A 26,770-nucleotide genomic window follows, 5' to 3' on the forward strand; every position below is an offset into this window, starting at 1 on the left:
ACATTGATTTTACAACCACTACCCTATCCTCCTGCCTCACTACTCTATCTAGCTCAATTTTTCAACATCTAAAAAAACATAACTGCCCCCCCCCCTCTCTGATTTAAGATAAATCCTAGTTAGTAACATAAAAAGTAATTCATTCCAAAATGAATTTTTAAAAGTTAAAAATACTTTGTAAGGCACACTGGATACAAAATGGTTGTTTAATCATTTTTTTTTTTTCATGTTCAAATTAATTGTATTTCTATTTATTTTTGTATCAGGTGAGTTTTCGTGGAATCATTGCTGATGTCTGGGGAAAACAAACTCGCATGGAAGATGGCAGCATCATCAACAGAGAATATTACTTCTTGGATGTAAGAAAAACTTTTCCAGATTCTTATGTTCTTCAGCAAAGCAATAAAATCATTTCTGCATTATCTTTTTAACACTTTCTTTTCAATTATACTAGCGAGGGGGGGGGGCGTTGCCCGGTCGTAAAATATGGTTACATAAAAAAAAAACAAAAAAAACGGGACTTGGGGGCCCATCTTATTAAAAGAAAAAATACAGTGTGGTGTGCACCAAAAGTTGAGAAAGTTGAAATTTGTAAAGGATAGGAAAGAGTAAAAAAAAAAAAAAAAAAATGCTGCGTGCTAGGTACGAATGTGCAAAACGTAAGTTCCTAAGTGAGCACTCAATCGATCAAACCAAGACGTCACCAATGTTATGATGTTGCAAATTTAGCTTTTTAAAATGAAACAATGGAACCGCCATTTGCGCATGCGCGATTAACAAACAGCGTCAAAAACCTGACCTCTTCTTCAAATAAAACGACATTTCTACATGAAATGATTGACGATTTTTTCTAATTTTTCGATATTGTGTGTCCGAGAGATTGATCTTTCTAACGATACCATGTTCATCCCGCTTCGATGTCGATGAAAAAAGATTTTAGGAGATATACAACAGTCACAAACACACAGACGACTGTCCTTTATATAATAGACTAGCAGGAGGCACCCGGCGTTGCCCAGTCATAAAAGAAAAAAAAGAAACAGGACAGGCGGTATGAGCCAGAAGCAAAACCGAAAGCAAAATTTTGTAAGCAAAAAAAAAAAAAAAAAAAAGAAGGAAAATCCGCGTGCTGGGTGCAAACTTGTATTACTTTTATTTCGCAAGAAAATGCGTTATCGATGGGACCACGACGACACAGAGGTTATGACGAGGCAAATTTAGCTTTTTCAAAAAAAAAAACGTTTGCGTATGTGTGGTTTGCCAACAGTGTCGAAAGTAAGGTTTGTACCTGATCCCACTTCAAACAAAACAATATTTCTACACGAAATAATTGACCATTTTTCCAAATTTTCGATATTATATGTCTAAAAGATCGCTCTTTCTCACATGCCCCTTCAATGTGAATGACAAAAGTGTTTAGCAGACATACGAAAAAACATATAAATATTTGTAGTGAAGCCAAGACTATTATTTATACATTACATGTCTCTTTCTCTCTACTCTTCCCTTTCCCCCTTCCTTCCTTCCTTCCTTCCTTCCTTCCTCAAAAATGTGACCAGAGATTGTAACCAATCAGGACAGAGAACAGTTCTGGTGGGAAAGACAAAAAGAGAGATACAAAAAGTGTTGGAAGCAAAAAGACGGAGACGCGAGTGGTGCCAGAGTCAGGGGACAAAAATGAAAATCACGAACTTTCTATAACCCGATACCACTTGTACGCTGAAATGAATATAAAACCGTTTCGTTTGGAAGTTCCTTTGTTTCTTTATTATTATTCCCAGGTCGGTTTCTACTCCCGTCTTATTAATTTTGACGACTCCCCAAAAGGGGGACCCGCCGAAATGGTGACCTACCCAACAAGAATTACATTATGGTAACCGCCATATATTTGCTCTTTATATAATACACTAGCTGGCGCGGCGTTGCCTGATCATAAAAAAAAAATGTGACAGTAGACAGGTCATTAAAATAAATTGTGACGGTAGTGGATGGGGTGTTGCTTGATCGTAAAAGCCGCTTAAATATGATAAATTGTGATAGCGGGTAGGGGGAGGTGACAATTGGGGCGGGGTGGGTGTCTGGTGTTGCTGGGTCGTAAAAAAATTATTTGTGAGAGCTGGGTGGGGTTGGAGGTGGGCAAAAATATCAGGTGCCATCAGCTAGAAGCGAAATCAATCCTAATTATATTGGAATCCAGTAAAAAATCCCAGTAAAAAGTACAAATTACAAAACAATCCTGTTTAAATGCAAAATAATAATAATAAAAAAAAGTTGTCAAAAAACAAATATATAACAAATAAATGTTATCAAAGGCAAGATAAGTTACTTTTCTACCAAACTGGATATAATTTTCGTGTTTTTATTCAATGTAACATGGTTATTCGGCTCAAAAAGCATAGTGTTTACCGATGTAATGGAAAATTCAAAATGGCGCCCGACTCTCTCTTTAACACGGTAAGTTCGGGAAAAGGTGTTATAAATAACAAACTAGACAAAATACTGTTAGAAATTCGCTCAATATATGTTACCGTGACATAGGTTGACATATATTCGGTGTTCTTTTAATACATCGGTAAACACTGCATGTTTTTCGAGCTGAATAAACATGTTACATTGAATAAAAACACAAAAAAATATATCCAGTTTGGTAGAAAAGTAACTTATCTTGCTTTTGATAACATTTATTTGTTATATATTTGTTTTGTTGACAACTTTTTCGAATCTATGCAATACAAACCCGAAATTTATTTAATAGATTAATCTTGGTATTTAATTGTTTCGCAACGTTTATGAAAGGAAAGTAATGTTAACTCTTTTGACGATGCAATTGGCATTAGAGATTAGTTTGGATGAAACTGATTATAGCAGTGAATCCGTATTCCCCTTTTCTACATCGTTGACCTTATTGGATTCGACATTCATTTGAATTTAATGGTGAAAGGAATATTCTAATTTCCAATCTATCTCCAAAAATGATTATTACTAATCTTTTTTTTTTTTTTTCATAATGGTTAAAAATTAAGACGACTTCCAATATATACATTATCGATGTAATACTATTACAAAAAAAAAAAAAACTTCTTATGTTGTAATTTAGACGAAAAGAATAAGTGGCGTTAAGGTTGCTTTTAATCTTCTCATTTTATTTTTATTTTTTAGTCTGGAATGAACCACTTGCACGTACCAATTGGAATTTACCAAAAAGTCTTCAACACTGTAAGTATTTCCAATCATTACCGTTACCATCAAAATCAGTTGTTCCTAACGTTTTTTCAACAACTCCCATTTCAAAGTCGCCATAATTTTTGCAATCTCACCTAATAAAACTAAACTAAATTCTTAATCTTAAGTTTTGATGAAATAGAAAATGACATATACCTTATATTACATTATATACATTACATATTATTATATGCATTAAATATGATTATTATATATCATATTATATATTATATTACAAGATTATATATAAAGGGTGTTTTTTTACGAAGGCGAACTTTAAATTAAAATAAACCCCTCCGCCTATTTTACGAGTATCTTAATGTTGGATGCTCCAACGAACTACAAACCCTTGCACCCCCTCGATGTAAATACCTCAGAAAAACCCGACAACCAGCAAAGTCCCACCCCTACACAGTAGAGATCCCTAGATGTAAGAAAGCCTGCTACTCTAATAGTTTCTTCCCTATACATCTAGACTTTGGAATTCCCTTCCAGGTTCCTGCTTCCCCAACTGTACTGACATGCAGAAGTTCAGGTGTAATGTGAACAGACATGTTTCTGCTCAACTCCCTACATAGTATCCCTGCAACTTATGTCTCTGATAGTAGCCCCCTACATCAAAGTAGCACTGTGCCTTGTTTGGGGGTTAAAATGTAATAAAAAAATAATAATAAATCACAGAAAAATATTTTTGTTACACAAATATGAGGTTTATTCCAAAGATTATTTTTTGTCATTTATGATTTAAATGCAATTTCGGCCATATACCTCAGCAGCTTTTGCATCTAGAGGTCCAATTTTTACGCATCAAATTTGACTGCATTTCAATAATAATGTGTTCAGTGTTGTCGTTTCAGTGGTCTATTGTGTCTGGTTTATCAGCGTAGACATTGAACTTTGTATATCCACAAAGAAAATAATCTAATGGAGTTAAATCGCACAAACGAGATGGCAAGCTGACAACTCCATTTCGTGAAATTATTCATTCATCAAATGCTTATCTCTGTAACTTGATCGTATTTTATGCTATGTGGCATGTGAGTTCATCCTATTCAAACCACATGATGAATTGCCAAACCAAGCTGGACTTAAAATAACCGATAGTTACTAAATCTGTAATTAAAGAAAATAGTCGTCAATTTGTCAATTTAAAGCTCACTGCCTCTAAAAGAAACACACTATACAATATATGTGATAGTGCACTATTATTTTTGCATGTGGGATACATAAATATTATCCTTGTGTAGCATAGGCAGTTACAAATAACGACAACCAGAGCAGTAGCAATGTTTTGAATATTAAGTTCACTTCTTAGCTGAGTGGTGATTGGCACAAGCATTTAACTTCATTTCTAATTTGACCAATCATAAACAATCTCTCATAAAGACTGAGATAGGTTCCGGAAGTCATAAAAGACAATGCTCGCCACTGTCTTCCCTCTCTAATAAAGTGCAGTTAAACTCCCAAACTTCTCTTTTAAGATGCAAACCAAACCCGCTAAGTCACTGACTTTAGCATCAACAAAACACTCCTACATTCAATATGGGGACTATCATACACACATGGACTTAGTCTAGCTTTAACTAAACAAGCATTCTTCTTAATTGTTTGGGGAAAGTGAGAAGTCGACCTTGAGCTTACTTTTGTCAGCCTTGTAATTTTCGCTTTCTCTATTTTGTCCTTTAGTCCTCACATTCCATGAGCGATGTTTCTGACAAAGAGAGAAGAATTGCTGTTTTCTGGGTCCTAATGAATCTGAATAACATTTATCATTGGCAAGATTTTGACATCAAAGTTGTATTTTTTTAGCTCCTTACATCAAGTGGCTTTGAATGTTACAGTTTCGGTTTTGATTCTAGCTAATGGCACCTAAATACTTTTTTTCTTTTTTACTTTTGAAAACACGACTCTGTAAGAAAATATAAGAAATCTGAAATCAAATTAAAATATCATATTTAAGCATATTTTACGCCCAAGCAAAGCCCCATCCCCCCGCTAATATATATATAAAAGGATTCGATTTAAATTCTGTAAATTAAAATTTACAAGAATTTATTATTCTACAAGGAATACAAGTTGAAAACTTAAAATTTTCCTTATTCCATGGTGTTTTAAAGAAAGGGATAACCTTAAAGGAAATTAGTCAGCAAAATAATATTCATAGGCAAACTATAATTTTGCTGGTTTGCACATAAATTGAAAACTACCAATTATGAGAGAAGTTATATTTATATAAAATTCAAAGGATATTCAAACTGAAATGTAAGCTCGGCGAAAAAAAAGTTGACAGGTGTTCTACAATCCAAAGAAAATATTGATTGGTTAGATGTAAAAATGTAAATGAAATAGTCCAACAGTAATTGTAATAATCAATGAGAAAATTCCAAATGCAAAGATGGCGCCTTAAAATTGCAGTAGAAGATTTTTTCACGGAAAAAGATATCAAGTGAAAAAGTTAGTATTGGCCTCACAACAAGAGAGAAGAAACACATTTGCTCCCATTGTGCGAGAAAATTTTAATTAAATTATGCTAAAAAAGCTAAAAGCAGAAAGCAATGATATTCTAAGGAAAGGGCAGACGTTCTATTTTTAGAACAAATTCAAATGTCTTAAATATATATGTTTATTAATTTCTAGGTTGGTGAAGTAATCAACGAATCTTGGATGCATCTCTATGGTTATGTGCAGGGCCATGTCCATTTGAATAACTTCAATATTGAAACTTGTTTTATGCTGAGGGATAGAATATACGTTAGTTTCCGCATGGAAGGTAAGGCATTGTCTTTCAACAACATTTCTAATATTAATCGTATTTTAACAAACGTTTTCTTTTGTTTATGGCTCAATTAAATAAAATAAAAAAATGCATAATGTTAGATTTATTGGTGCAAGTCTATAACTACCCCCACTCAATGATAAAAGAAAAATACCAAAAATAAAGAAAAATCTGTATGACATATGTACCTGTGACAGAAAGAAAATATTGTACACAAACAATCACATAAATTGATTCGACGTGAATTGATTCAATTAGATTGGTGCAAAAATAATGCCGTTTTTTACATTCAACTATGTATATAAAAATAATATTATTTTTGCACCAACCTAATAGTTTTATTTTACTAAAAAAGAAAAATTTTACAGCTAAACTACGATCTACGATTCCATTTTACAGGACAAAAGAGATAATTCCCCCAAATTAAAACTTTGCAAGATTTGAGAAAGCCATTTTTAACATGGGGAGGGCATTAGAAAAACTCAAATTCACTTTTAAAAAATTATTTTCATTATAAAAATAAAGTTGTTTGATTAATTGACATGTATAATATTTTTTTCCGTCCCAGGTATGTACATAATAAAGATTTTAAAAAAAAATTTATTTTCTTTATTGGTGGAGCAGTTATGGATTAGTAGTGCTGCACTTATAGTGTGACTAGCAGAGAGACTCGATGTTTCCCGGGATTGCATGATGATCAATCAATGTCTCACTCTCCCATATTTTTTATTGTCATTGAAATCGATGGAATTGCCCATTTTTCAATCAAATCGATTGATTGCCTCCTCTAGTTGAGGACTCACTGTGATGCACCTGGAAGAAGCGTCTCATGCCTCCTCACAGTGATTTAGTTCACAATACATTGTACTTTATATTACACTGTAGAGAACCTACTGTTGATTTTATAAAATTATTTTTATATATAATAGCTTGCATTAAAGTTTAAAATGCAAAAGTCAAGTATCATGCCTTAAGTGTTCTCTAAACAGAAACGTTTATTTCGAACGCGCCCCTATCATTTCAAAGAACCTACTGTTGATTGTATATATCGGGCATTTCGACTTGAGTGGTAATAAAACTTCTCAAGTGCACTTGTTATGTTAGGCTGTGTAAGGTGTTAACTTTCGTCAAAATCGCCTGTTCATTCTTTCATTGGATTATTTCGATTATCAATGACATTCCGATACAAAACCTATCTAAGTACATTGCTAAGCACAAAATACCTTCGTATGAAATTTCATAAAAATCAACCCAGCCGTTTTCGAGTCCTAGGGAATGAATTTTCACACACACACACACACACACACACACACACACACACACACACACACACACATACACACACACACGCAAACAAACAAACAAACAAAAAATTTAATTTATATAATAATATAGAGATTTCATGAGGGAAATGTTCCACAATAAACTTTTTTCTCTTTTGTATGGAGAAGCGATCATCCATCTTGTGTTCTTTAATATAAAACGTTCAAATTGTGAAAAAAAAAAAATTTTTTTCTTCTCATTTCAGGCATTATTTGCTGCTAATTTTGTTTTGCTTTAATTTTGTTCATTTGTTTTGTTTTGTTTTGCTTTGTTCATCTAGGTAAATTTGATGTCTATATCAAAGGTTATCAGTCAATTGTATTCCCTGCTTTACGCAACGCTTTAGCGAATGCTGCAAATGTTTCTTCAATTAGAATAAGCAATATTCAGGTGAGTCCTGTTACTTTATACTAAACTAGCGGGGGTACCCGGCGTGGCCCAGGTGTTTGTAGGTTTGTATGTTGGGGGGGGGGGAGGGCGGTTTGATCAAAACAACCCTATTTAAAAAAAAAACGTTGGCCAGGTGTTTGGAGGTGTGAAAGAAAAAAAAAGTTTTAGTAAGAAAGTAGGCTTGAACCCCGAACCTTTGACGTGGAGATGGAAATAAAATGGGGAAAAAAAACCTGGGACCTAACCATCTCGGCCACGAGAGAAGAGAAATGAAAAACCTCTTAATTTAACGTTTATAAAATGAAATTTACAGGTGCGATAACCTTTAGTCGCGTGATGTTTGACCTTGAAACATGACGCGACTGCAAGCTAGTTTTCGCTTGTTTTATACTAAAAAGCGAAAGATACACGGACGCTCTAAAAATCTAGAAAAAATAATGCGTGAAAGTCAAGCAAATTAAATAGACAGGTGACCCCCATTCGTAACTCTTAGATATTATCATTTAGACGTGATATAAAAAGTTTTAAGAAGGAAGGAGCCGACCGAAAAGTCCAGCGAAAAAAGCCTTTTACAGACATACACAAAAAGCGAACATATATATACATACACACATTTTCGCTTTTATATATATAGATAAAACATTGTGCGACTGAACCTCATTAATATTTAAACAAACGTTGTTAAAGACAACAAAGATTTCTGTTTAATTAGTTCATTTTTTATCTTTCCAATTTTTTTTATCTTTTTAGTGTGTAGATTGAAAGAATTAATATAGGTTCCATGTGTAGTCCAAAGTTGGCCGTGGTGGAGCTTTTCGTCTTTTCAAGAAGACATCATCAGGAAAGATGTATGAATATTATTTGCGAGGAGGACCGGTAGGGGTTCTTTTTTATAGTAGTAGCAGAGCATGCGTGTGGACACTGTGAGTGCCCAGTGCGAAAATAGGAGTGCCTAGCTCTGTAGTAAGTACTAGGTCACTTAGAGGGAGGGGGGTTACGACAAGCACTAGATCAGGAATGGAGAGTTGGATGTTTTGGCTTTGATTCTAACCGATGGCACCCAAGTCATACTATTTTTTAACTTTTAAAATCACTACTATATATTAGGTACAATATAATAATCAATAGAGAATTGGCTCAATAATAATAATAATAATAATAATAATAATAATAATAATAATTATGTAATCTGTATTACAATATGTATATCATATTTAAGTGTATCTTACAACCAAGCAACGCCAGGCAGCCTGCTAATATATATATATATATATATATATATATATATATATATATATATATATATATATATATATATATATTAAATAGCAATATACATATTGTATTGGTAAAATGGGAAAATTATTCCCAATTTGCATTTAGGTAAAAATGCACTTACGCATAAATAATTGAATTCATTCAAAAAGTATCGTGAACAAAAACAAATAAATAACATCTGCATAAAAAATCGCGATATCGGCCAATGGTAGTGGTTTAGGATTCTTTCTATGGGTCCTGATTTCGAATCTCGCTAGATTCAGCCACTCTGATGAGTCGGAGATGACGAAACATGTGTCAGTATATATATATATATATATATATATACATATATATATATATATATATATATATATATATATATATATATATATATGTATGTATATATATATATACATATATATATACATATATATATATAGCCTGTGATCTGTTAATACATTGCACATATTTTATTTCTCTCCTTTTACTTCCATTTTCTTCTTTATTTACATCATTTATTTATTTAGGTCATCATTTTATTTATCTTTTCATACACTACTCTTATTGGCTGTTTCTCTTATGTTTCTACTACTACTACTACTACTACTACTACTACTACTACTACTTTCCTCTCCTCTCACCATTTCTCATCTCATTCTGTGACTTGGTTTTCCAATCCTGATTTCGAATATGTTTTACTGATGAGCCCAAAGGAGGGCAAAACTCAAGGCTAGGACTTCCGGCCTGTGGCTTTCTTGGTCTGTGTGTGCTGCAGCATTGTTTGATTGTGAAAATAATTATATAGGAGGGTCGTTCCTCCAAAAGTAAAGTATTCAATTTTTTTAACTTTAAAAGTTGAAGAGCTACGAAGACTGGAGTGGTAGCATTAAAACGAGCAACTTTTTGTGCTCCAGAATTTATTTTTTCTATATAGGCACCACCATTCTCGATGTACTTTTGCCAGGAATTCAATGATGCCTCTGCCATTGACATGCGTTCATGACAGGAGTTGCTTTCTTAGAGTCTTACACCGTCAATATCTGTAATAGAGAGATGTAACTTCAGGTCATAAATGCATAAGTTCAGTCATCAAAACAATGCGATTTGCAATTCTCTCTGATCTATTTGGACGGAATAAAAAAAAATAGGCATTACTTTTGGAATGCCTCTCATATATATGAGGAGGATGTTTTAGCTTGCTTGAAGCATTGTGCGTAATGTGTAAGGAGTTGTGTTTGTGAAGGCTATGTCAGTTTTGTAAAAAACACTGTTTCAATATGAGACAAGGTCAACAGAATAATTGAAAATTATTGAAAGATTTCAGTAATTTTCAATTATTAATTATTTACCAACGTAGCATGTCAAACCAGGAATGTATTATGTTCTTTTAAATTCTTGAACTATAACTTATCTTCAGAAAAAAAAGAAAAGTAATGTATGCGCACTCGGTTAAAGAGTGTTTTTTGTCAGAAACCAGGAGTTATAGATTGTCTGTTGCATTAGGTTCGCATTGGATGATTAAGTTATTGTTGAACAGTGAGTTGTCATTTATGCTTGAAATTATCAAATTATTTTTATGATATTTTTACCAATAATAATCATGTTTCATTTGGATGTAATTGTAGTTTATTTGATTATTAGAAGGCTGCCCGGTCATAAAAAATGCTTAAATATATTTTAATTTATGCAGATTTTGTACAGTATCCAATATATAGTAGTAGTTCGGTCTTAAAATATGCTTAAATATATTTTTATCTATGCAGATTTTATATTTATTATTATAGAGCCAATACTCCATTGATTATTATATTGTACCCAATATATACTCGTGATTTTAAAAGTTAAAAAAAAAAAACAAGACTTGGGTGCCATTAGTCATTACTTTTTAAGCTATCGTCAAATAAATAAGAAAATATTAAAATTTAACTGATTTTAATTTGCCAATGTATATTTGTACATGCGTAGAAGAGCACTCAAAGTCGACTTACGCCTGCTAAGTTCCAATTTTTTTCAATTTTGATCCCTTAGCAGTTATTTTACTGGCTAAAGAACAAATCAAATGTGTTCCACAGGTCTAAACCCCTTATAAATCAAGTTTTAATTCTGTAGGCCAAATATTGACAGAGGAGTTTGGTCAAAACTGTTCCTTAGACTGACAAAACAGACATGATCAATTTTATATATATATATATATATATATATATATATATATATATATATATATATATATATATACTAGCAAAAGTACCCGTCGTTGACTGGGTTCAAAAACAGCCTACAGAAAATGGACTCTGATTTATGAAAGTATGATAGGTTATGAAAAGGAAGGGTTGTAAATTTATGTTGAATTTGGGGGTATCAAGACCAAAGCAAAATATGATGAAAGTAAAAATAAGATAGATAAACCCCATAATTTATTATACCATACCTGTTCACACTGAAACACTTATCACAATATTCTGTGGATCTATATTAAAAAAAACCTTGTTAAACTTTGTGACATATTTCCATTCTATGGAGGTCAAGTGCGAATGAACAACCCATAAGTTTATTATATCATATTTCCTCAAACTGAAACATAATTATCAAAGTATACTTACGCAGATAGATATGAAGAGTCTTTATTAAAGTTTGTGCCTATTTCTATTCTATGGAGGCCAGGCGCGAACGCAGACCCCACAATTTTATTATAACATCCCTATTTAAGTTAAAACATACTTATCAAAGTATTCTTATGTACATCTATATCAAAAACACTTGTAAACTTTTTTTTTTTTAATTTTAAAATTTTTTATTTCCATACTTTGTGGACCAGGCGCGAATGCAAACCCCAGAATTTTAATGAACCACCATTCTGCCAGATCAAACATACCCATTCCTGTGTCTCGATACATCTTCTATCATTATATGTAATCAGTTTTTTAAAATAGTCAACCATATAGGAGCTTATTCGTGACCAGACACACACACACACAGACATTCAGCTTTATATTATAGAAGATATATATATATATATATATATATATATATATATATATATATATATAAATACATGCAAAATTTCTTTTCATGTATCATTCCTATATTACAGTAAAAACTGATTACTGGGAGTATGTTTTACAATAGACAACAGAATGAAAAATAGTCAATGAAAGCAAAGATGTCAGCATGATGTTCTTGCCTTTAGAATCCCAAGAATTGCTTGAAATTCGAAAATAAATAAAAATAATGATGGGAATTTACCAAATAAATAATCACCCTGACATTGTTTGGGTGGCTTTCTATATCCACAACTTTAATTTGTTTTTTTCATTTTTTTTTCAGATTGGAAGATTATCAGAAAATTTGATGATAATTCACTTCACTCTTCTTGATGCTCCAATAATTCCAAGTAAGTCGTCGACACATTTTAGTTTATTGAATTACTTATTCACAGACTGGCAAGCAAAATGCTTACCAGTTACATGTACGGAATGAGCAAGCAGACTTCAACTCTATTTGGATCTATTATGTTCATATATATATATATATATATATATATATATAAAATATATTTTAGTCATCGACATACAGACCTGTTTCGTTGTATCACAACTCATCAGTGCCGCTAGACTAACACCTCTCCCAAGCCGAGGATCGAACCTAGAACCGTCGTGATGACAGTCGGCAGTCCTACCCCTTGACTATGGAATCGGTGGCCGAAATTAACCTGTCCGAACGATTATTTAAATAAACATTCGTCCGCTACTCGTAGAGGGCTCAAACGTTTGTTTGTAAACAAATCGCGATATATATATAAACTCCTTTTCACAACAAGCAAGGCATATTGCCACTTGGAACATGAAGGGATACTATTTAAGATCCTGTCTAACAGGGGACTGTGGGAAGTTGAGCAGCAAGATACAACTTTTATGAAAATAATTTTTTAAATTCCTTCGATGATACTATGTGAATGTGCTACAAATTCTTAAACGAAACACAAAAATATGTAAATAAAGCAAATTATTTGAATTTTTGCTGTTTTAGGCCCTTTAAAACCCAGATATTGGCCATTGACATTGCAAGATGCTTACAATGTGATTAAAGCAAAGAAGACAATATCTTTTAAAATATTTTATCCTGGAATGAAGGAAAAGGTAACGTTGCATTTTTTTTTTCTTTTCATGTTTGATTCATGCCTTAGAATTGCACACCTCCCTTTGACTTTTTGCACCAAACTTTCTTTCCACAAACTGAACAGGGGGGGGGGGGAGCCTTCCTACACTACAACCACTGATCATCATTTTGGTATTGGTAATAATCACTCTGCAACATTTACTTTCCATAAAATTCTCCCAAATCTTTAACTTAGAAGTAGGTTATCGATTGAAAACAACATAACAAAATTTCTCCCAAATCTTTAACTTAGAAGTAGGTTATCGATTGAAAACAACATAACAAAATTTCTCCCAAATCTTTAACTTAGAAGTAGGTTATCGATTGAAAACAACATAACAAAATTTCTCCCAAATTTTTAACTTAAAAGTAGGTTATCGATTGAAAACAACATAACAAAATTTCTCCCAAATCTTTAACTTAGAAGTAGGTTATCGATTGAAAACAACATAACAAAATTTCTCCCAAATCTTTAACTTAGAAGTAGGTTATCGATTGAAAACAACATAACAAAATTTCTCCCAAATCTTTAACTTAGAAGTAGGTTATCGATTGAAAACAACATAACAAAATTTCTCCCAAATCTTTAACTTAGAAGTAGGTTATCGATTGAAAACAACATAACAAAATTTCTCCCAAATCTTTAACTTAACAAATAGACTTTCCGTTTTTTTGTTATGATTTTCACAAATATAGATGATAATTTTATTTTTTTTTTATTATTACATTTTCACCCCAAACAAGGCACATTGCCACTTTGGTGTAGGGGGCTACTATCAGGGGCAACAACAACTGGGGTACTATGTAGGGATTTGGGCAGCAAGATGTAGGTTCACATTGCAGTTGAACTTCTGTATGTCAGTACAGTTGGGGAAGCAGTGACCTGGAATGAAATTCCAAAGTCTAGCGGTTCTGGGGAAGAAACTACTGGAGTAGAAAGATCTTTTACATCTAGGGATCTCTACAGTGTGGGGGTGGGATTTTGCAGCTTGTCGGGTCTGTCGAGGGTGTTCACGTCGTGGGGGCACAAGTGCTTGCAGTTCATCAGAGCATTCACCATTAAAATACTTGTAGAACAGGCAAAGGGATTCAACGTTTCGTCGATGGGACAGAGGCTGAAGCTTAGATGCCAGTTCAGGGCAATAATAATAAAATAATGTGACGTCGACAAGAAGAAAAGAACTCAACACAAATGAAAATTGTTATGAAAAACTTGTATTGATGGGAAAGAGGAAGAATGTTTTGCCGAACTTATCAGTCGGATTCATCCAGTTAATGTTTCTTTCCTGTCGAGTTTTATCGAGGTTGAGGAAAAAAGGGAGCCTTGATTTCTTTGATGCTGCAATTACTGTCGAAACTCCTCCCACGTATCTGGTATGAATGACGGAGAGAGCTGATGGACACGTGTGTTGTCTTCGATGCCCAAAGGGCAAAAGAGGTAGAGAATTTAAAAAAAAAATGCTCTCGTAGTATTGGAGAGAAATATAAAAGGGAAGCCTGTGATTGGTCGTTTTTCATCCAATCACAAGCCACCCCATTAATCACTCCTTAATAATTCCAAGAGTTTCACTACAGCATCAGCATACAGCATCTATTCTGAATAAACAACCTGTACAAATTCCACTGGACAATGATACTTCTAACACACAAAAGAAAAGCAGCAGACTCACCACACAACACTAATGTACTCATAATATTGAAGCTGTCACTAAATATGCTGCTAATCTCAGCATGATTTTTAACATTTCTGTAAATTACTTGAACAACTTCACCAACCATTCATTTACCTCTTATTTTATGCAAAGCCAGCCAAACATCTCTAGGCATTCTGTCAAAAACTTTCTCCAAATCTACAAAAACAAATTACAGCTTTTTCTAATCAAGATACCTGTTTCGCATTTGTCTCGGGATAAATATAGCATCCATGATATTTTGCCTAGACATACAACCAAACTGTATTTGATCTATGCTTATTTGCTCCCAATCATAACGTTCTAATCTTTCTTCTGAGGCTCATGGCTTTCTATTTGTTTGGTGTTATTTTTTATTGTTTTCTTTGTGTATATGGCAATCCTATGCCAAGGCTTATTTTAATTGTGAGCCTGCCTTAAAGATGGTGTTTATCTCATATGTAGAAATAATATGCTATCGCATATATTGTTTGTGGTAGATGTTCACAATAAAGAATGTGAGGTCAGTACTTTTTTCAATGGCCTATAACTTGAAAACGAAGCATGTTTAAATCTACATAAATATATATATATATATATATATATATATATATATATATATATATATATATATATATGTAGAACATACTTAGTTGTGCAATCGATTTCCAAACACCCTATATATATATATTATAATATGATTATTTCAGATTTTCACATTTGAAACGGACGCTTTTGAGTCCATGACGAGATTTTATGACTCAGATCCTCAATCACATACAAAAGGTAAACAGTTTAAATCTTTTTGTCTAAAAAAAAAATAAATGAAATTACAAGGTGCTTTCAATAAGTTTCCAGACTGTTTGGTACAGGCATTTAAAATTGTCGTAGACTCTTGAAAATTCAGTATGTTATTGCGATACATCTTGTGAGATGACTGACCAATTTTTATGATTTTTAGGTTCAAATGAACAGTTACAGCAGGAATCGGAAAACACCCTACTAAAGCCTGATTGTCACAGCAGGTGAATCTCAAAAATGCAATCTGGATGTGAAGGCACTTTAGAAGAATGATACGCAATAAAATTCTGTTTTAAACTTGGAAAAAATGCCATAGAAACGTATGGAATGCTTCAGACTGCTTTTGGACCATCTTGCATGAATCAAGCATCAATTTTTGAGTGGCATACGAGATTCAAGAAAGGCAAGGAGAATGTGAGGGATGATGAGAGGTGTGGGAGGAGTAAGGAAGTCAGAACACTAGAGTTAAATGGCTAAATAGAATTTCATGGGTAAGGACCATCATGTGTCGATAGAGACAATAGGTGCAGTTTGATGTCAGTGTGGTAACTCTACATAATTATTTACGAGGAAGTGAAGATGCAGAAGATTTGCATAAAGTTTGTCCCAAAGGTTTTCAAAGAAGATCAGAAAGAAAGACATTGTCATGAAAGCAGGGAGATGGCCGAGCTGATCGATTCAGTTCCTTCAGTTCTTGATGCTCTGGTGACCTAGTGACCTGCAATGAAAGCTGGATCTACTGCTATGACCTAGAGACCGAGAGACAGAATTCCAAGTAGAAGCATGCTGGCTCTTTCAGACAGAGCAAATCCACCCAGAAACTTATGATAATTTTAATTTTTTTTTTTTTATTATATTTTCACCCCAAACAAGGCACATTGCCACTTTGGTGTAGGGGGATACTATCAGGGGCAGCAACTACTGGGCCACTATGTTGGGATTTGGGCAGCAAGATGTCGGTTCACGTTACACTTGAACTTCTGCATGTCAGTACACTTGGGGAAGCAGTGACCTGGAATGGAATTCCAGAGTCTAGCGGTTCTGGCGAAGAAACTACTGGAGTAGAAAGATCTTTTACATCTAGGGATCTCTACTGCGTGGGGGTGGGATTTAGCTGCCTGTCGGGTTTGTCGAGGGTGTCTATGTCATGGAGGCACAAGTGTCTGGAGTTCGTCAGAACATTCAACCTTTTTCTTGACAACAAAGGCATGATCTACATGCACTGGGTTCCCACTGGACAGACAGTCAACAAGGATTACCATGTTGAGGTTTTAAGGGAGTTTAGAAAGAGATTCTGTCGGAAGAAGTCAGCATTTTTCAAATTGGGTCAGTGACATTTCCACGAGGACAATGTACCAGTCCATAACATCATCCTTATTACAGACTATTTGACCAAGATAGGCATCAAGACAGTCCCACACCCTCCCTATAGTCCAAACCTTGCTCCCGATGACTTTTGGTTATTCCCTAAGCTCAGGGAAAATTTTAGAGACAAGATGAAAGAGGCTGTAACAAGGGTCATTGATATGCTCACACAAGAGGACTTCCATCGGGTCTTCCATAAGTTTTTGGAACGGTACAATAAGTGCATTGCAGCCGGAGGAGATTACTTTGAAGGGGACTAGAGTTTCATGTGTGTACTAATCAATAAAAGTGCCCTTAGGGAAAAAGTCTGGAAACTTATTTAAGGCACCTCATAAATTTAAATTTTGTTTACTATTTTTCTTTCTTTAAAGATTTCTTTAAATTTTCAACAAATGTGAACAATTTCCATTTTCCTTGAAAGCTAAATAGTTTAAATCGTTTTGTTGTGCCATACATATTTAATACGTTTGATTTATAAAAGTTTCTATCTGTTTTACAATTAGCTTATTGTATCTTTATCTTCACTCCTGGATTTGATGAATAACTCCTTGTTGCCTTTATATTGGTCGTCATGATGCTATTCTTTTTTTTTTTTTTTTTTTGTTAATTCCCTGTGCTGATGAGATTCAATATCAAATAAACTAATATCGTCTATTATGTTGAACTCTTGGAGCATAATGTGCATATTAAATTATGTAAATTATTATCTCATAATTTTGTTTATTTATATATATATATATATATATATATATATATATATATATATATATATAATGTTGCAATATTTTTTATGAGGCTATGGTTACAAACATTGGAGGGTTATATTTTTTTTTTTTTTTTTTTTTTTTATTATTACATTTTCACCCCAAACAAGGCAAATTGCCACTTTGGTGTAGGGGGCTACTATCAGGGGCAACAACTACTGGGGTACTATGTAGGGATTTGGGCAGCAAGGTGTCAGTTCACGTTACACTTGAACTTCTGCACGTCAGTACTGTTGGGGAAGCAGGGACCTGGAATGGAATTCCAGAGTCTTGCGGTTCTGGGGAAGAAACTATTGGAGTAAAAAGATCTTTTACATCTAGGGACCTCTACAGTGTGGGGGTGGGATCTAGTAGCCTGTCGGGTTTGTCGAGGGTGCTCGCGTCGTGGGGGCACAAGTGATTGCAGTTCATCAGAGCATTCACCACTAAAATACTTGTAGAACAGGCAGAGGGATGCAACATTTCGTCGATGGGACAGAGGCTGAAGCTTAGATGCCAGTTCAGGGCCTATTTATAAACAGAGGTAATAAGCACTGACCAATCAGATGGAACCATGTTCTGCTACCAACCAATCAGAAATTGGAATCCCTCCACAAAATAGACAGAATCTTTTGAGAAATCCTACCCATAACTTTTCATCTTCACACAGGAAGGAACTGTGCTCCTCGTCTCTAGACTTCTCCAGATTGGATACTTGCCAAAAACTCTATTCTTCATCTTTATCTGCAAGCTTTTACAATCCAATCAATCAGGATTGATACAGCCATGTTGTTTGGAACAACATTTCTCTTCTGAAACTAAAATTTGTAATATGCAAATAATCATGGTATTTAGTTTGATCTGTGTTCCGTGTCTGCTGTTTTTTCTGTAATATGCCTTTTGTAAATTTTAGACACATGTATTTTAAATTACAACTTGATGGACATCTTTTCTCAAATCAGCATCCCAAAATTAAGCTAAAATACTTATTTTTATGCTTCACTTTTGCTGTAAACCAGGGTTGTTTATGGTTTTTAAGAAAAATAAGATAATGATGCAAAAGAAAAAATATTCTTAATTACTTAGCAAAGGATTTTAAAATCGGTTGAATTTGAAGCCCAGATAGAAAAGTTGTCATTGCAAAAATGATTTTTAGATTTTTCAGTACTTTTTTCTGCTCATCTTTTTCAGGTGCAATGGTTGGACTTGGTCTTGGAATGCTCATCCTGGGTACCTGTACAGGATTAATGGCAGGTTATTTCATCTATAAACGAATCTTAGCCACAGAAGTTCCTTATGAATTAACTAAATAGAAAACTTGTCTCCTAAAATGCATGTTTAGCCTAATGGATAACATTACATACTATGAAATTGGTTATGCAGAGTTAAAATACACACAAATCTATTGTGATTGGGAAAGGTATGAACCCATAAATCCTCACCTATCCCCCCTCAACTATGGATAAAATAACTTGTCCAATCAATCTTATACAATAAGTGTTTTGACAATAAATGATCAGAAAGACTAGATGTGCTGTCTAATTACCAAAATTCTACAAAATATAAAAGAATGTTGTAGTTTACTTGAAGCTTTGTGTATAGTATAGATAGGTTTATGGTTTAGAAGGATTTGTAAGAAACAAGATGATAATAGACATAAAGAGACAATAGGTAATGCAATACTTTGCTTTTAACACAATTGATTAAAGATTAAAAAAATAGAAAATAAAAGAAAAATATTACCTATTTATGTCTATTATGATCTTGTTTTTCAGCCAGACACTTTTTTCAATTTAATTGGTATTCTTAACATTGCATTATGACAACCTTCAAAACCTCAAGCCTATCTATACACTAAACATAAAGCTTCAAGCAAACTACAATATTCTTTCACGATATAAGAATAATATAAATATAATTAGATCCCATCTTGATAAGAGGATACTCGATATAATAAATACATTATTGTCCATTTCTTCCATCAGCTGGTGTAAGATGGAATCACAAAAATGTTGACATTTAACAATGAGGGTTTATCATAGCTGCATTCATTTACATACATTGCATGCTTGCGTCCAAAATATGGAAAACACGTACTCACATTTTTTTTTATCAGTTAACGTGATCAGAAACTAATTCCATATTTCTTTCATACACTTCAGAGATTGTTCAGAAATCATCCCTCTAAAACATCTATTTAGTCCAACCTAATCTGACACTATATATTGAATATTAGACTTAGACCAAGAATCAACCATGTCTAAGCTGTAAAATAAACATTTCTTTTTAATTTCATTTGTAATATTCCAGTACCTTGTAAATAACATAATGCCACAAATAACCGAAATCCTATGTCAAATGTTTACTAAGCTTAGTTGGTTTTATATGCACAACAGAAAAGGTACACACCACATATTCACCCATTACATAGCTTTTTTTTTTTTAAAACTCGTAATCAGGCACATTGTTATTGGGACATAACAAGCTACTTTGAATTAGGAATCATGCCTACAAAGAAACTTTGGTCAGCGATGTTTATTCATATTACATTTAAATTTCTGCATGTTGGTACAGTCAGAGAAGTGGGAAACAGGTAGGGAATTCCAAAGTCTAGCAGTTCGAGATTAGGGTTCATGTTTCCTCATTCTAATATTCATATTGAGAATACATCAGTTACATTAGTAGCCATCCTTTTGGTCAAGATCAAAGTGTAGTATCTGTTCTTCAGATGCTGCACTTCTATTTCTTGTTCTCTTTCTGTGGAGGAGAAATCCTTCACGACTGAGACAATTTTTATTTTTGTACCTTTTCTCCACGTTAAAAAACGACCCTGGTGTCTAACTCTGTCCCGTAGGGAGGCATAGTAAATAGGTACATTAGTAGCCATTCAGGTTCCATTCCCTCCAGGTATCTTACCCAACTGAGTCTTCTGTATACGGAAACGCATAATAACGGGTCGTTCTGCAGGTTCCAGTATTTCCTGTTCACTTATCCTGTGCCTGTCTACACTGTCTACATTTACAATCTTGCTCTGACACATTGTGTAACTATGCAGCTTTTTCACATCCACGTGCACTATATGGTCTATGTTTTCACTCCACCAAAAAAAGACTGGGCAAGGCAACTTCACTGTAGTCTTTGTACTTAACTCTTATACTAATATGTCAGTCTCTTCACAAAAACCATGCAACAATTGTTAATAGGTAATATGTTATGTAACTATCGAATCTCTAATAATTAAGCTTTTAAACAAGAGTCATATCATTATTTTCACGTTTTGGTAACCTTACAATAAATTGAATAAATATTTTTAAATCTTTATATTTGATTTTGTTTTCATTTGTCTTTTTTTTTTTAGCTCATTTGATAAAAATGTTTTACTCTGTTTACAGAGTTCCTGTTTAGTACCTTGCTCCTTTATTTTTGCTTTTTGAAATATTTTTGAAACAGACTCAGGTGTCTCCATACAAAACTCAGGACCGATTCCATAAATACTGAAATCTGAAATCAAGTATTATTTTTCTCATGATCAGTAACTGAAAATCTAAAATATTTTTTCTTCATCCAAATGCAAGAAAATCAATCTTTCATGAAAGAAAAGTCAACAAACATGAGTTAAACAAATGTTATTTTATTCCGATGTTCTTCTATATACAATTTCTATTTACAGAAACTAAAGAGTTAAACGTTAACAAAAGCATCACAAATTTGTTTCTTCATGTAAAAATGTTACGATCAAATCTTAGAATATCACAGACTGTGCACTCTTGCTAAACATAGCTCATCTAAGGTTTATTTTTCTCCACTAAAAAAAATACTTTTTTCACTCCTATTAGGTTGAGGATGAGGATTGAATAAGGACAGTTACAATATTTTAAATGTACAAAACATTCTGTTGTATCCAGAAAATAAAAGATTGGAAATTTTCCATGAAATTCTACTGGAAGAACCCAACATTTTAAAGGAGAGTATAAGTAATAAGTACAAAAATTATTTAGAAAAATTTATGAATCAATTGAAAAACAAATCTGTTAAAATTCTAATATTAACTAATGATTGTTTTGCAAAAAGAAAAAAAGTACAAAATACAGAGTATCCTAACCAGTATGAGAGTCAAGGGGGATAATTCAAATTTTTATGAGAGAAATCAATCTTTTTCTTTAAATGCAAAATAAAAAGGAATTCTCTCCCTTGAATATCATGAGTTGAATTTTATAAAAACAAGATTACTGGGTGAATTCCTGTAATTTCAATCAATCCTTAGTAAGAATCGGTTTAAAAACAAAACGGGGAAACTTGTTAGTGAGGAGAGATTTGATCTTCACATTGATGGCACAAATCTGAATGCTAAAGGCAGGAAGAGAATATTTTCTTTTGTAATATGGGTAGGACTAACAATGATGGATGGAAAAAAGATTTTACATAAAATGACAATTCGGATAGGTTTTTTAGTCAGCAGTTTCAACAATTTTCTTTTTTGTTTGGAAACCATCAAAATTTGGAAATTGCGATCTAAAAAATTAACAGGAGAATGGGAGTGAGATCATATTGGGGTTAAATGTTCAGTTTCTGCAACGTGGTAAACAAAATGGAACCGATTAACAATTACAGAATCAGTCTATGCTTTCTTGATACTTGTCTCTATTGATCCGTTTTAGGAGCAATTCAATATATTGAATACAAGATCACACGAATCAACATAATACTGAATACTTCAATGATTTTTAGACAAATACATAAAAATGCTCCTGAAAACTTGACGAGCATAATTAATAAAATACACTCATTTATTATTAGAATATAACAAAATTGCTTTTTTATAATAGAAAGCAACGGTGGGATAAAGGCTATCAAGGAAATAAAGTTCCTTGAATTATTTTTCTAATTAGTTTTTCATTTTCCTAAAAAGAATCTATTTTCAAAATAATATATTGCCATTAACAAAACGTTATATTTTCTGGATTACAAATTTCACTTAAATATTAAACATAACCTCTTGATTATTTCATCTTCAGTTTAATTATTTAATTTATTAACCAATAAAAAAAAGTCATTGTAATTAGCCGGATTTAAAAAGTTAGACCCAAATAACATTTAAGCTAACAAATCAAACTTGATTTTGACCAGCCAACATCCATTCATTATTGTTATACTATGCTATTTGCATTAGACAAATATACTTTGGTAGAATTTATTCTTAAAAAAATACTTAATCTAATCTGATAGTTTTCTAGTATGTAGAAATTTCTTAAAGTCACCTTAAAAGTAAAATCAATGTTATCATCCCTTAGTTATTGTATTTATAATTTCTTTTTAATTCAAAGTTTACTAATAGTTTTCTTATTCTTTCCTTTATAAACAAAATCAAATGTTCATTGACGGATTATTGGACTATTCATTCTTTTTTCTTATTTATGTTTTGCTTTGTTCTTATTGAATCAAAACCACGTTAACTTTAAGCATATTTGAACATAATGGACCCCGACACAGCTACAAAAAAGGTGCTTTTTTTAATAGAATCTTATAAAAATAAGTAGGATTTTGTACTGAAGATATTCCATTAAGTTGAATGAAATATATCCATAAACAAGAAGGCATTATTTGATTTTTGTGGTGAATATACTGAACTGAAGATATGTGTGGAGAGATTTGATGAACAGATATAAAAACATCATCAATTCTTCAATTCCATATACTAATAAAATGTTTGTGTTACCAATGGGAAAATAGTACTAGCATTTTTTAAGGAATCTGTGTTCAAAATGAAAACAACAATAACGGACAAAATTCAAGGGTTGTAAAAAAATAACATTTTCTGATATAAAAAATTGTAAAGTGGTTTTGTATTAATTTTCTTTGTCTATTCGTTTGGGGTATTTATGGTTAGTGGTGTTCCTTGGTGGAATCCAGTTGTCGGCCATCAGATGATTCACTGGCAGATCGACTGACACTCGCCTGGTTGAGAGCTTCAAGATCCGTATCTTGGTTATTGCTAATGAACATGGTCAGCCTTTGCCAAAGATCGACTGGCGTTGAGCAAGAAGTTGGAGAAGATGGACCAGCACTAGAGTTGGTAGAAGATGACAAACTCTGAGCTAGAAAGATAGAAAAAAAATGAAATTAAAAAAAAAAAAAAAAAAAAACAATTCAGAGAAAACTAACATTTCTTTAATAATTAATATTAATATTAATTAATATCTCACTGCTGATGCAATTCTCTATCTATATAAGAGCCAGGTACGTCCAAGGATGGAATACTGTTGCCACATCTGGACAGGAGCTGCTAGAAAGGACTTGTCCTGCCTAGGTAGAGTTCAAAATAGACTTCGTAGCCTCGTAGGAGATGTCCTTTTCTCTTCTCTGCAACCTCTATCTCACAGAAGAGATGTTGCGAGTTTGTCTCTGATGTATCGTTACTTTCATGGAAAGTGTTCGACTGAGCTTAAGTCTATGGTCCCCCCTCACCAAACTTTCACAAGAAACACTCTAGCTGAAAACACTATCAATAATTCCCCCCACTCTTTATCTGTGCCTAAACCTAAACGTAGATTCCATGAACAAAGCTTCTTTTTTAGAACTGCACGCCTGTGGAATTGTCTTCCGTTTTCCTGCTTTCTGGCTGACTACAATATGGTTGTGTTCAAGTCTAACGTAAATAAGTTCTTGATGAGCCGTTCCATATGAGTTATCAAATTTACCAAATTTTCATTACTAATGATTACTATATTGTCCAATTTCTACTGTACACTCTTTAACCCTTATCCTTGAGTGGCCTCTTGGCCTTGATAATGTGGTGATTCCTGTGTAAAAAAAAAAAAAAATAAAAAAAAAATAGACTCCTCATTATACAGTTTCAAATATAAGCTGATCTTGCCGGATTTATATTAACCTTAACGTTAGACTGACTTTGATATTGTGTACATTGATGTAAAAAATAAGTTCTATGTGTATCATGAACGTTTTCAATTCTTTGTTGAATCATCATCGAGTGAAAAAGCGAACAAACAAAAAAAGCTGGAGAAAATAGAATTTTAACAAGTACTTGTGAAACGGGCATTTGAAGACAGACATCAGGAGAACATTATTAGATTGTTCAGGAGAGGCATTAATAATTTAAATTCCGTGTCAGAATTAGCATAACAGGATAAAATTGTATTATGCTAAGCATTTTAAAATATTATTACTGGTTTCATAGGCAATATTATCAATATTCATAAAACATAAGAAACAGTGACATAAGGTTTATAAAAGTGTATGTGGAGTCAGAGAAAGAGATTTACCTTTATGAAGAGCTCCTAATGGTGTAATTGAAGGTCTTTGCGATGAGTTTGGGGTGGCCACTTCATTTGGAGGTGAAGAAGCAGGTGTATTGAATCGCATTGACATAGCATTCATCAAGAATTTGTCCATGTCATTCAATGTGAGAACATTGTGCAATGTTTCCAAGGCTCTTACAGATGGCACCATTGTAAAACCTTCAATACCTATAGCAATAATGGGAAATGGGATGGAAAGAAAAGACAATTTAATATTTCTTATGACAATTTAATATTTCTTATAAAATAAGAGCAGAACTGCATTTTTTTTTGTTGTTGTTAATAAGTTAACTTACAAAAAAAACAACATTCCGTTAAAAAAAAAAATTTCTAAATGTCTACTATGCATCCATATTCAAACAAATACAACGTAATTGTATTGCGTGGATGATTCAAAGTACTATTCTCATCTTAGATGTTATTCGCACAACATTTCGACCACCAATGTTATATCCAACATTCAAGTGCATCTTGTTGAACTCAGTAATCCACATGCACATGTGCTGCAGCAGATGAAGGTGTTAAGCGAAATCCAGTTTTAAGTCTTCTGAAGGTTGAAGGTTCAATCCATACCACAGGCGATATTTAGAATAAAATAAAAATTACAGGGGACTTCTACCCAATCATGACTGATGAAACGAGAACAATCTGTTAAGTTAAAAAAAATGCACCTGAAGAAGGTCGGGGGTTACATCGGTCGAACTGTTATAAGAATAATATACAAGATGAGAATAATAGTCTGAATATTCTAAATAATATAAAAGATTAATCCTCATCTCAAAAATAACATTTCAAATTACAATCAAATTTGAAAATTAAGTGAACAAAGTTGCTTTTATTTTCTCATTCCAAATGTTCACTATGACGGCATTCCAGATCTATAGTTAAAGCTGCTGTAAGAATTCTTACAAGCACTAGAGCTGAAAAGCAAACAGAGAAGTTAAGTACAGACTAGAAATAGCAATGGAAGAAAAGTCAATCAAGAAATTATATACATATATAGCCTGCAACAATCACCTGTTCTGCCTATAGAATTTGCTGGAGCAATAGCATCAGAATTTTTAAAGCGCTCATCACAAACCAAAAATTATAATATTTCAAATGCAAATTATGCAGAACAAAGAAACAATAAGAAATTCTAATAACGAAGAAATAAAATCTATTCAAAAGCAATCTCAGTAAAAGAATTATAAAGATGCAAATGTCTAAAAAGCCCCAACTTCAGTTTGGAAAACAATTGTTAAGATGAAAACCTTGGACTTTGGAATATAGCAAAATTGTTATATATTGTGAAACGTTTTTGTTCTTGTTTTTTTTAAGTGGTGTTGAACAACACCACTAAGGAGCCACAAAATAAAATCCTGACTTTTTTTGTTTTTAAATGATCCTTACAATAATATTAAGACTAGCATAAATTCTTGGAAGCAAACTAATATGGTGTTTACAAGAGATTAATTGACTAACAAAAGAGTTTTCCAACGGACTACTTAGAAATAAACATTTTTTTAAATATAGCTTTAATATATATATAATATATATATATATATAATATATATATATATATCACATTCACTGACAGTACTGTTCACTGTTTACAGCTCATCAGTGTTAGATAAGCAAGTGTTCAAGCCAGGATTGAAACCTGTTGCATTGTTGCATATTTTAAGCTTCAAGAATATATGTTTATGGTAGACTTAATAATTAGCAGCTTGTTTCCAATGATGGCATTCAGCCAATGTAGTTGAAGCT

The 26,770-nt window shown here is 32.9% G+C and overlaps 2 protein-coding genes across 28 annotated transcripts in view; one reads left to right on the forward strand and one right to left on the reverse strand.

The window, feature by feature from the left end:
- The window catches only part of LOC145298013 (uncharacterized), a 121,806-nt gene extending 100,780 nt beyond the window's left edge, over positions 1 to 21,026 (forward strand). Inside the window, exons 10-17 of the mRNA XM_080144290.1 lie at positions 267 to 359; positions 3,160 to 3,216; positions 5,860 to 5,992; positions 7,602 to 7,711; positions 12,296 to 12,362; positions 12,998 to 13,107; positions 15,507 to 15,582; positions 18,897 to 21,026. Of these exons, the coding sequence (XP_080000416.1) occupies positions 267 to 359; positions 3,160 to 3,216; positions 5,860 to 5,992; positions 7,602 to 7,711; positions 12,296 to 12,362; positions 12,998 to 13,107; positions 15,507 to 15,582; positions 18,897 to 19,018 (768 nt within the window). The 3' untranslated portion in view covers positions 19,019 to 21,026. The remainder of the gene's footprint in view (positions 1 to 266; positions 360 to 3,159; positions 3,217 to 5,859; positions 5,993 to 7,601; positions 7,712 to 12,295; positions 12,363 to 12,997; positions 13,108 to 15,506; positions 15,583 to 18,896) is intronic.
- Positions 21,027 to 21,320: 294 nt separating this feature from the next.
- LOC145297875 (inositol hexakisphosphate and diphosphoinositol-pentakisphosphate kinase 2-like) overlaps positions 21,321 to 26,770 on the reverse strand; it is a 375,735-nt gene continuing 370,285 nt past the window's right edge. For all 27 annotated transcript variants that reach the window (XM_080144282.1, XM_080144206.1, XM_080144210.1 and 24 more), the window contains 2 exons: positions 24,986 to 25,189; positions 21,321 to 23,800 (listed from right to left, as the gene is read on the reverse strand). In XM_080144282.1, the coding sequence (XP_080000408.1) occupies positions 23,589 to 23,800; positions 24,986 to 25,189 (416 nt within the window). In that variant the 3' untranslated portion in view covers positions 21,321 to 23,588. The remainder of the gene's footprint in view (positions 23,801 to 24,985; positions 25,190 to 26,770) is intronic.

This window comes from Euprymna scolopes, chromosome 2 (genome assembly GCF_053919585.1).
Source record: "Euprymna scolopes isolate OS-2025 chromosome 2, ASM5391958v1, whole genome shotgun sequence".
Lineage (NCBI taxonomy): Eukaryota > Metazoa > Mollusca > Cephalopoda > Sepiida > Sepiolidae > Euprymna > Euprymna scolopes.